This window comes from Arvicanthis niloticus, chromosome 10 (genome assembly GCF_011762505.2).
Source record: "Arvicanthis niloticus isolate mArvNil1 chromosome 10, mArvNil1.pat.X, whole genome shotgun sequence".
Taxonomy (NCBI): Eukaryota; Metazoa; Chordata; class Mammalia; order Rodentia; family Muridae; genus Arvicanthis; species Arvicanthis niloticus.
In genome coordinates this window covers 69,740,277-69,753,108 of record NC_047667.1, presented here as the reverse complement: position 1 = coordinate 69,753,108, position 12,832 = coordinate 69,740,277, and the positions used below count along the sequence as shown (strand labels likewise).

At 33.3% G+C, this 12,832-nt stretch overlaps 1 protein-coding gene across 6 annotated transcripts in view; it reads right to left on the bottom strand.

The window, feature by feature from the left end:
- Positions 1-12,832, bottom strand: part of Cdh19 (cadherin 19) — an 83,625-nt gene that overhangs the window by 20,782 nt on the left and 50,011 nt on the right. For all 6 annotated transcript variants that reach the window (XM_076941673.1, XM_076941675.1, XM_076941676.1 and 3 more), the window contains one exon: positions 7,188-7,309. In XM_076941673.1, coding sequence (XP_076797788.1) covers positions 7,188-7,309 — 122 coding nt within the window. The remainder of the gene's footprint in view (positions 1-7,187; positions 7,310-12,832) is intronic.

Below are 12,832 nucleotides of genomic sequence, written 5' to 3'. Positions count from 1 at the left end.
TTTTTTATTTATTTACTTACTTATTTCATTTTCTTATTTTTTATTAATTTTGGAAAAAATACAGTACCACAATACCACAAGAGACTCTACTAAACCAAGAAAGAAGAATAAAACTACACCAAAAAGAAAAAAAAACAAAACAAGTAAACATAATAGCAGCAAAGGAAACCAGCCAACCTCTAACAAAAGTAAACACACACACACACACACACACACATACACACACACACACACACACACACACACACACATCAAAACTGTCTAGTTTGAACATGAGATCTCTCCTTGGAATGGTTGGTACACCTGGGTCATTTTCCTGGGAAAATTGATTTTCCTTCTCCTAACAGGTTAAGTGATAGATGTTCACCTTTACTCTAATGGCTAAGTTTTCATTCATTTGTTCATTCATTCATTGCTTCATTCATTTTCTATGTCCTATAAAAACAAATATAGAGATCCAGAGCTAGACATTATGCAAAAAGTAATGATCAACCTCAGCTCTAAGTGAAATGTATCCATCAAATCTCTCCCTTCAAAGCTCAGGGATCCCCTTGGAAGAGATTTAATGAATGAATATAAGATCTATGGGGGAATGGAGGACACTAAGAGTCCAAGAACCTCTAAATCAAAATGACAAAACTCATATGAACTCACACAGATGGTGGCATCATCCACAAGCCTGAATGGGCCTGTACCAGGTTTTCTGCATACATATCATAACTTCCAGTACAGTTTTTATGCAATTTCTAAGTGTGAAAATGAGTAGGTATCCGATTCTTGTTCCTGTTTCTAGTTCACATTTTCATCTCTTTGATTTTGTCCAGTTTTATTTGACAGGTTTTCTTTTATCTTATAATTTACTTGATTATATTAAACAAAGCATGGAACCATTTTAATCATTTTACTTACTTTTCCCAATCTAACAGATTTTACTCACCTCCCTACCAACCCATTTATGTTGTTTCTTTCAAAAATATAAAATATAAATCAATACCCAAACCAACCAAACCAAACGAATAGCACAGATATGCTAAAAGTTATTAAAATAAGCCCCCAAATATATATACAAAATGAAGTTTGTTTTGTGTTGTGACAGGGTGGTTCTGATGCTAAGATCCTGTTCCCTAATTGATTCCTGATCTATCAGTAAAGAAGCCATGGGTCAATTATTGGGTGGAAGGAACAGACAGGTTTTTGGTTCCCAGAGGTGAGAGACAGAAGAAGGAGAGAGAGAGAGAGGGGCAGGGGGAGGTTACAATGCTTCGATGATGCTTCAGAGAGAGAGAAAAGCCAATTAACCATCTGAGATCTCAGTTGGAGCAGCTCCAGGCCACTTTTACAGGTGAGCAGTTGGAGATGATGAGCTAGGATTAAAGGTAACTGAGCAACTAAAGCTGCGGGCAGATGGAGAGGTGTGGAGCTAAGAGTATAGTTAAGGGCACACTTCTCCAGGTGGGAGATAATTAGCACCAAAATGCAAGTTGAAGTTGAGCAACTTGTGTCTGTGTTTTTATTTTTATTTTTTATCCATGGATTCAAGGGAAACTGGGTAGGGGCTGGTAGCAAGGCTGGTTCCCAGTGCTTAGGTGGGGTAGCAAAAGCTACATGCAACAGTGTTGGTTAACTATTTGGACATGGTACCTGAACTTGAGTATGGCTGATATACCTCATGACACCTCACTATGATCTTTTTTTATTTCTTTCCTTTTTTACTTCCTGCAGCCATCAATTTCTAATAGCTTCTCTGTAAGAGCTAGGACTTTATATATGCCTCTCCTTCCAAATGCTGGGGCTTTGTTTGGTTTGAATCTATGCGGGAACTATTCCAGCTGTTACAATTTCTGTGAGGGCATTTGTGTGTCAGTCCTGTTGTGTCAGGAATACACTGATTTTTTGAAACCATATATCACTTTTGGCTCTTAAATCTTTTACTTCCTCTTACACACAATATTCCTGAGGGGTAAGGGAGTTTGATAGAAGCATCTCTCTTAGGACTGAGTGCTATATCCCCTCTAAATATCCATTTGCCCAGTTGTAGGTCTCTGGGTCAATTACCATCCACTGAAACAAGTTAACACTGAGAGCATTTTTCAGCACCACAGTGTAACTCAGTGCTATAGGAGTTTTGTACATCTATACATATATGAAAAAAATTAATTAGATTCATCAATTATGATGGATATTCTCAAGTTTCAACTTGATTAAGTTCTATAGTTTAAGGCTTATATCCAGGCATGGTGGTACACACAACTTTAACCCCAGCATTCAGGATACAGAGCAATGGGGATCTCTGAGTTCAGTGTCAATCTACAGAGCAAGAACCAGGACAGCCAAGTTTAGACAGTAAAGGAGATGAAAAGCAGAAAGCTAGTGATAATGTAATATCATGTTCCAGGTCCAGTAAGCAGCAGATCTTGGTAGCTTCAGCCAAGTGGCTCTTACTTTAGAGTCAAGAATAGAACTGTCTTCTAGCATAATTATTGCAGGTTATTTGGATCTTAAAAATTAGTAGTGATTAAGAAGAGATTTGCATCACTGAATTGAAATAGTCTGGGGAGTGTTTTCTGAGAGCACAAAAGAGCTGTGTTCTGAGATAGTCCCAGTTGTTCCTCAATAAGAATCACCCAGGTGTTAATCTTTGAAAGGCATAAAGTGGTCATGGAGTTGTGGCACTGCGAGAGGTCATGAAAAACCATTGGTACAGGGACAGCCTCATTTACAGTTTACAGCTTAAGACTTAAGCGGTCATGCAAAGAAATTGAGGCTTGGCACCATGAAGGAAGCCAATGAGAGGCTGTTGGTCAAGGCTTGTTGCAATGTAATACTATAGAAATTTGTTGACACCAGTTCCATAGACAATCACCAAGAAAAGTAGCAACAGTAGAATGGAGTCCAACAGAGCCTAGAGTGATATAGAGGGCAGAGTTGAAGAAGTGACCCAATCCCTTTTGAAGAGCCCAGAAGATCGTGTGTGGATCCCAGACATTGGAACTCGAAGCTGTGTAGTCGAAGTTGTCTAAGATTCTGCAAGCTTTTAGATGTATCAGAGTACTGTGATACCTGACTAGGAAAGCTGCTAATAGCGAGTGGAAGCAGCCCAAGAGAACTTCTGCCGAATGCCAGATCTGACAACAACAGTTAACAAGGATGAAAGGCACTGGATATCTGAATCGGACTTTAAAATCAGGCTTGGAGACTCAGAGTTTAGAATTTGACCAGCTGGTATTTGGTGTTGCTTTGATTCACTATTTCCTCCCTATGATGCTTTGGTATGAGTACAGATCCTGTGCCACGTTATGTCGGAACTATGTGATCTGCTTTTTGATTTCAATTCTATAGAGAATTACAGTTAACAGATTGCATGCATCCCAGAAGAGACTTTGAATTTTGGACTTTTAAGCATTTACAAGACTATAATAGACTATAGGGATTTTTGAAAGTGGACTAAATGTATTTTGCTTTATGCTATGGCTCTGTATCACCCACATAGACTCATCTGTTTGAATCAGCCTATGGCAGCCATTAAATGGAATGTAGCAGTTTGAATATTCTTGGCACATAGGGAATAGTACTATTAGGAGGTGTGGCATTGTTGGATTATGTGTGTCACTGTGGGTATGGGTTTTGGAGGTCTCTACCTATGCCCAGGCTCTACATATCACAGAAGAGAGATTCCTTCTAGTTGACTGAGGATGCCAGTCTCTTCCTGGCTGATTTCAGAGAAAGATGTAGAACTCTCAGTTCCTTAAGCACCATGTTTACTAGACATTGTCATGCTTCTTACCATGTTGATAGTGAACCAAACCTGTGAAATATTAAGCCAGCCCTAAATAATGCTGTCCTTTGTAAAAGTTGCCTTGGTCATTGTCTCTTCACAGATATAGAAACTCTAAATAAGAGACACAAAAATCTATCTAAAGTGAACTTAATGAATTGTTTTATAATATGTCAGTTGGAATGATATACAAATGTTGAATACTACTTTTTAAAAAAAATTCATTCATTATCCTATACCCTTTAAGCCTAATGACAAAAATAATATGGGAAATATCAGAATCCTTTTTACCAAAATAGTTTGTGATTCTCAGAAATATAACCATATAGTATCAGAAACAGATTAAGATGGACTTCATCTTCCTGACCTGAAAAAATTATTATCACTTAATTTGAAATGTCCATATACTTATAAGATTTCTTATAAGTAAAATAAATGCACTCAGTTTATATTGTTTACTTTTCAAATGTTGACATTTTATTTTTTGTATTTTATTTTTAAACATTTGTTTGTCAAGAATAGTATACACTATACATAATGTCTAAGTTAAAATAATTATAATTTGCATAATTTTCGTTCATATTATCAACTATACCACTGATGCAATGTATTTTGTGAAAATTGTTTCAAAGTTGTACATCTAAATTTACTAAAACTTATGATTTCTTGGTGGAATGATTGATTGATCTGATTATTGGAGATAGATTCTAACCCTGTAAGCATTTTGGCTTTGTATTTTCACAAGAATTTATCTGCTGAACTCATAGGCAATTTTCACTTCAGCCTTACAAAGGTTATGATTGAAGGAATGAAAGTCTACATTTTATAGACTTTGGTCTTTACTTTTTCTTCAATTCCTTTATCATAATTAAACTGTTTTCAAGACCTTCTATATTTTCAATTTTATGTATATTTTCTCTTTACTTATGGTTAATATCATCATAAGATGACAAAGTATAAGGTTATTCTGTCTAACAAAGCTACATAAATAAGGAAATGTTGAAGATAATCATTTGTGTAGGTGGGAGCTTTCTCACAAATTAAAGATATGTGTTAATGTTTTGATTCTAGTTTATAACGCTAAAATTTACTTTTGCCTCCCTCAAGTCCTAAAATTAAAAAAGAAAAGAAACAAAAAGGAGAATTTACTAGAAATTTTCTCTGATTGTCAATATTCCTTAGATTAAAAACATCTAATTAAATGATCTAGCATTCTTTTTTTAACCAAACATGTTTTCATTAGTCTTATAATTTTTACAATTTATCACAATTAGAGCATTTTGAGTCTACAAATAAAGGCAGTAGATCCAGCGACACTGCTCAGAAGTCAAAGAGTCCTGTCAGTAAGTCAGATAGTCTGACTTCTATCCTTGAAACCCAAATAGTAGAAAGAGGGGAACAATTCTTCCAAAACATTCTTTGACTTCAAATATACACCAATGTATAACATGTATATGTGCACACATGTACATAAATACATATGGCAAGTAAACAAATATAAAACAAAATATACTGTCTGTAGATTGCAAACATTGTCCCTAATTATTTATTTTGCAATGTACCCAGTGTAAAAGGTAAATGATTTATTTTATTCTCCTCATATATGAGAAAAGTTTTCAAGTGACTTATTACTTTAGCTTTGACAGATTAGTACCTGAAAGTTATTTTACAGAAAATCCTTTTATTTTTAATTTCAATTTCTCTCTTGAGCTGACCTGATTGATTTTTAAAATAGCTTTACAGAATGACATAATAATTCAGTCTCAGAAACCCAGAATGGAATAAGAGCTCTAGTGCCAAGTAGAAGCATCATCATGTCTTCTCATATGGAAAATCTTGGCATTTCTGTCTGCCACAAACTGTCAAAATTGTTCTTCTGCTCTACTTTACCATTTAAATAGACAGAAAATTAAAAATCTAGGACCAAGTTCACTTGTCTTGTTTCACTATATAATTCAATATCTATTTTAAATAAATGAACAAAGAGGCTAAATATCCTCCATTCTAAATGTCATATGGTAACTATAAGGAGTGCATTATAAGAGATACATATGCTTCGAGTCTTATATAATGTCAATAAACTCACAATTTTTATTGCAATTCACTATAAAACCATTTACAAGGAATACAGAATACTTCCTATATGAATTTTAATCTCTCGTTGTGCTAGTTTATGTTCAATGACTTAAATAACAAGAATTATTTATCAATTTTCAAATATTCATCACTTTTAGTTTTAATTGATATATATGATCAAATGAATGATTAATTCACAATTTCAAGGACAATAAGCAACAAACTGGTACAAGTGAATATATTTTCATAATCAGAAAGACATTATGAACCTAGGTCTGAAGAAAGGAACAACAAGAAATCAAAGAGCTGGAATCTGCTGATTATTAAAGTTCTACTGTCAGAAATCAGAAGCTATGAGCAGAAGTTCAAAATGAATTATTGTTTCTGTTGTCTACAACAAATGAAAGACAACCAATGAATGGTTTTGCAATCCTTCATACATATTCCAACTCATAATCAGAATAAAATACGATTCATGTTAAATGTGCTTTAGTATTAATTTACAAAATTAGTTCTAATATTTTATCCTAAAAGAGTAAAAGGTAAAGATGTTCATATTAAGCTTCTAAATATTACCTACAAACACTATAACCTGTTACAGTTAAAAACAATTAACCTCTGGGTGATGGTGGCACATGATTTTAATACCAGGACTCAGTAAACAGAGGCAGGCAGATTGCTATGAACAAAGCCAGCCTTATCTGCACAGCAAGTACAGGACAGCCAAGCATACACAGAGAAAATGTGTCTGGAAAAAAACCAAGGCAAAACAAAAGAAAATAGCACAACAAAATAAAACAAAAGAAAAAACTCAACAACAACAACAGAAAAACAACAGCAAAAGAAAAACAGTTAAAACAACATTCTTTAAGTGGGAAATTTAGCTAGTGATACCTAGTCAGTAGCATTATAATTGTCTTTTCAAAAGTATATGGTTTTTAAATGTGCATAATTTTTATTACACATGCTATTTAAATTATATGCTAAAATTTATGGAACATCCATGAAAAAGTATAATGACACATTGCTCTATAATAAACATTTTATATTTAAAGATTATCATTTTCACTATTCTGTGTGTTTTATTCAACCTTTATTTTATTAAGCCAATATTGTTAAGTAAGTGAAACTCAAATATTAACAGTAAATATATAACAAGCTTTAAATACAGTGAGCAGATAGTAACTTATAAGATAACCCACATACAAGTAGTTATATAAAAATTTTTAATTTTATTTCTACAGTACATAAACACACATCAGTCTCTAATTTCAAAATTATTTAATTGTTTACTAATTACAGTTATTGACTTTGCAACTGGTTAAGGAGAACTTACACGTTTCAGTAGCTGTGACACTCAAGTTGTACCAAGCACTGACCTCTCTGTCAAGCAGGTTAGTGGTAATTATTGTTCCATTGCCATTGATATCAAACATTTTGCTTCCAGTGAGAGAATATCTGCATCAAACGGAAAAGAGATTATAACCAAATTATAATATTTTATAGCAAGGCTATAGGGCCTACCCAAATTCAAAGCTGAAAGAAAAAAAATGTATTCTTCACATGGAGAAGGTGATGCTGAATAATTCAAATAAACTCTGTTTACATATTTAAGATTATTCTCAGAATAAATGTTTAAAATCAGAAAAAATAGCCAGTAATGAAAAAGAGACCCTGAATTTAAAAGAGAGCAGAAAGGCTATATTGGAAAAGGATTTGGAGGATGCAAGGAAAGGGACAAATGTTGTAGTTATATTATAATCTGTAAAATTAATATAAACAGTTTTTGAAAACACAAAATTAATAAGATTTTGGAGAGAGGTATTATAAATACAATAGATGGCTCTCCTATCTATATCATGACTTGGTGATGGTGAGTGACTTGGTCAAAAGAATTGCAAGAGTCATGTTTCATATAAATTAAAGTACAACTATGTCAGGAATGAAATATGTGACTGTCATCCTCTTATCCTTTCTGTTTTAAATGTAAGCACTTTGCTCAGTCATCTTGTCCTATTAGTCTCTATTCCATACCATGGGCATTATTTCAATTAATAAGTTTTATATATCATATATAAAAATATACTTATCTATAGATGTTTAAATCACATAGATTTATAATATTTGTAAAAAAGTATCTGGATATGGCCTCCAGCCTTGCTTTTATTTATTTATTTTTTATTTTTTAATTTTTTTATTTCCCTGATATAATCTATAGTGTGTGTCAGGCAGTTGTATTAAATTGGTCTGCCCAGAGAACACTGTGGGAAATGGATGCTCTGTTACTATTTAGTATGTGCTTACTGACTTCCATCTACATGTTTTCTTGTGTCTTTTCTTATATCTGTGTATAAAAGTACAGTGAAACTGAAGTAAGGTTATCTACATCATTGGATGGAATCTGCCCTATTCTTGCTATTCCTTGGATCCCTGGTCTTGCAGACACAGGTCTGCCTAGGTCAGCACATATTAACACATACTAACACTTAATTCTTTTTGGAGAAAAAACTCAAATATTTGAAACCATTTAGATCATTTGGGTTAAATACACTGATGATGAATTTCATTTAGTTTTCTTGGAAAGTAGCTGGGTTACAAGTTCTTACAAGAAATAGTCTGAAATAATGGTCTCAAATTTATAACAAAATAATCATTTCAAGCACCCAGCATGTTTTATCTGCTTGAGAATGATTAATAATAAGAAGGAGGCATAATACCTGGGATTTAGCTGGTTTCTTTGTAGGAACACATTCTTGAAGACTTTCCACAAATGTATTTTAGATTTATTATAATTATGTGGCAGGGATGAGAATATTTTATACTTGAGTTGACAATGTTCTAAAAATGTTATCCTAATTTGAGGTTAGATGTTCAAAAGAAATTTAAGATATGAGTTAGAAAGGATGATACTTTAGAGTAGAGTTCAATTTAGATTCATTCAATGTTAAATATTTTGATGCATTTTACTTAAATATCTACAAGTGAGTGCATTTCTGATTAAACAGATTTGCTATAGAATTAAATGGTTGCTATTTTGTATTTTACATCTAATCCTGTTCCTATAAAACACCACTCCAAATAAATTCCCTTAGAAGTTTGAGAGAAATGTGTTTTTTTTCATAGCTAAATAAAGATTTGCTACAATTTAGGAAGAATAGTCAAGATCAAATAAGTTGATTAAGATTGCAGAGGAAGCCGGGTGGTAGTGGCACATGCCTTTAATCCCAGCATTTAGGAGGCAGAGCCAGGCGGATTTCTGAGTTCGAGGCCAGCCTGGTCTACAGAGTGACTTCCAGGACAGCCAGAACTACACAGAGAAATCCTGTCTTGAAAAAATCCAAAAAAAAAAAAAAAAAAAGACCAAAATTTATGACTTCATGAACACTGAGTACTTGCCTAGCTTTCTAGGGTAGATTTTAGGTATAATTAGAGAGCTGTTGGTTACTAACAAAATATAGCCCTACTATTGAATCCTTATGGGTAATCTGACAAGTTCATTGTTGTGGTAACCACAGATATGTATAGTTTTGACCCCTCATCAAAGAAAATTCTCCTTGCAACGCACATTGACTTTTACAAGAATCACAAGTGATTGAATCCCAGAGTTGTGGAACCAAGTCCCAATGCATATTGCATTGAGCAAACTGTCCTACACCTATTGCAAATGGCAAATGACTCAAGATAGGGCTGAAAGATTGTAGGAATAAGAGGATCAAACAGATTTTTGAATTTTTTTCCTAGTAATGCAGAAAATACAACTAGGAAATGTCATTAACATGACTCCTTAAATATGAAAGAAAAGAGTTAAACACCAAAGTAGATGAGAAAACGGCAAAGTTTCAACCATACAGAAAGTATTGCAGGTTTCTAAAAAAAAAAAAAAAAAAAAAAAAGTGAGAATGAGAAAATAGTCTTCCCCAGATAGGATCACACCAATTGGTTATGCAATAATAGCTAACCCTGAAAATAATGTTTGCACAATCTTGGCAAGAATAACATAATAATGTTGTTTATTTTTTACAGTATCATATTAATCATATATGATACTGACCCTTGTCTTGCTAACAGTGATTGTATACATACTTGAACACTTGATTAGTTCAGTGTCTGATAGTTTCTCTACTAGTGGAGTCTTCTTATGCCTTTCTTTTTACTTAAAAAGATCTCTTGATAATATTTTGAAACAACCTATTTCTCCTCAAACATTTACCTGGCAGTTTTCTCAACCACAAGTCAATGGAAACGGGATTTGCCAGTGTAGTGGACTTAACGATTATTTTTATCCTTTCCTCTTTTCGTATCTCTTTATACAGTTTGGTTCCAAATCATAGACAAGTTTTCCCAGTGATCACCCACAGTTTTATATATATACATACATATGAATCCTGGGGAGCAATTCATTTGAATATTGAGGGAAGATCATGCTAAGAAGGCATTGAAGATTAGTTATACAAAAGGTGTCCACCCAATACTATAGCCTTCTTCTGAGACTCCTGTATCTGTTTTGTGCTCTTGTCTTTAATTTTACATTTATTGATTGATACATATATTTATTTTATTATTATTTGAGTGCATGTTTGTGTGTGTTTGTATGGAACATGCTCTTTAAACCTGAGAATGTCACAGTATATTTCTGAAGGTTATAGCACAATTTTTCATGGGCTAGAACTTTCTAACAGGAAATAAAGTTAATCAACTCATTGCCAGCATGGCAAAAAGCTGTTTATCCACTTTGGCCCACATACCCATTTCTACATGCTTAATCCTATAACCTTAGTATATAGGTAGCATATTCACTACACACAATACACATTGCAAGTATTGACCAAATGCCATGTTAGGGAAAAAACCATGGAAATATTGAGTAAGTAAAATACATTACTCAGATGCAAATTTTCTTCCTTTGACAAGGTCTTATATACTCAAGGCTGTGTCTGGCATCATTACAATGATGATTTCTTTCTTTAGAGATACTAAATGAAAAGATATACAAAATTACAAAATTCTTCATGGAAGTTTTATTGTAATGCACACACACACATATGATACATAATATAGTAAGTCAGTTCATAGAAATATAATCTTATCTAAAAGTATACTCTCATCTTGTACAGCTATGTCTTTCAAGTCTGTCATGGAGAGCAAGCCCTTACCTTCTTTGACTTCTGGAGTCCTGAGAATCATAACTACCCCAATGCTTTTACAAACAACACTTTAGTATCTGAGTACATGACACATGAAAACCTTTTCCCTGTTCTTACATGTTAGCAGACATATTGTACTAAGGTCCACCGCTGGTTTTACCTTGATATTATCTCTACTGTAACTGTGTCCCAACAATATTCTATTTCTTAAAAAAATGGGCTATCATTCATCATTTCTTTGGAGACAATTCTTGGGACAGATAAGCAGACAAATGTCTTCTCATGAAGATTTCATGTATTTGTGTAAGTGCAGTGATCTTTTGTTAATCCCTTCTGATAAGCTCCTTATACTCACAAGTTATTATGTAAATCATGAAATTATGTATTTAGAATGTAGAAAACCTAGCCAGGATTTCTAATGCTAGGTTTTATTGGACTTGTGAAAAAAATAAATGCTAACCTTGCTCCCAGTTAAGAGATAATTAGAATTTTGTCATTAAACATACATTTAAAGGTGACATCCTAAGGAAAGAGCTTTTCTGTTGTTTTTTAAAGGAAATAATATATTAGTTTACCTGAACACAACACTAGTACTCCTTCTGGGTCTATGCTGTGTCTCCAAAGAGTAAAAGAGTTCTAAACATGTAAATCAATATATACAAGATTACATAGTTCTCTAGATAGTGGGCTGTGACAAGTTAGTGGGAAAGGAAAATCGGTGAAAGCAAATATGTAAAATATTGGATTTTATATTCATTTAGATTACACTTCCTATTTTGGCAAAACAAGTACAACATCACAGCTAAAACTAGACTTTTTTAATAAAGAGGAAATATTTGTTTCTTTACAACACAGAAATTTATTGAACTCATTTTTCTTAAGCCCCTTTATTTCTTTTATTCCTAGAAAAAAATTGAATTTTTAAAAATAATTTTAATTAAATATTATTCATATAAGTAAAATATAGATTGCCATACATTGTGGTCTGAAGTGGTATATTCAATAATTTCTATCCCCTCATATTTATTCCGTAGTTAAAGTATTAGAAGGGGCAGCAATATAGCTCAATTGATTAAGGCTTTTGTTACCAAACTGAAAATCTGATTTTAATATGTTGGGCCCACACTGAAAAAGAAAAGAACCATCCTCCTCCAGAAGTTGTTATCTGTCCTCCAAACACATCTACCAGGAACATGCCAACATGTATACATACACATTTGCACATACACACATACACACACACACACACACACACACACACACACACACATTAGCAAACATTAAGAAATGAAATATAATAAAGTATTTTAAAAGTTACTGGAAGTGGTTCAGTGGAGCTGGCTTTGTGGGAAAAAGCACTGAGGCTCAATCAGAAGGACCATGTAAAAATTCAGGATTGTCATTTATCTGTAATCCTAGTATTGTGAAGATTGGATACAGAAGTACCTTCTGTACCTGCCTACTGGCAATCTAGTACCATGAGCTCTGAAAGAATTTGTCTCAGAGGAATAATGCAAAGAATGATAAATCAGGAAAGATACTTGGTGTCCTATGACCTATACAGATACATACATAAAACTCACACACATGCACGTGCACACACACACACACACACATGCACGTGTTGTACTCAATTTCAGGTCAGGACTGCCTATTACATATTTTCCACTTAGACTTTTCGATGCATTTTGATAAACATTTAGGCTATTTAAACTTACTTATCCCATTGATACAAATCTGTTCAGTACTGCATTGAGAAATATAGTATACAAATGTCTTATTTTACATTTTCAATAAATATTATTTCATTCAAACTTCTCATTAATTAATTAACAAA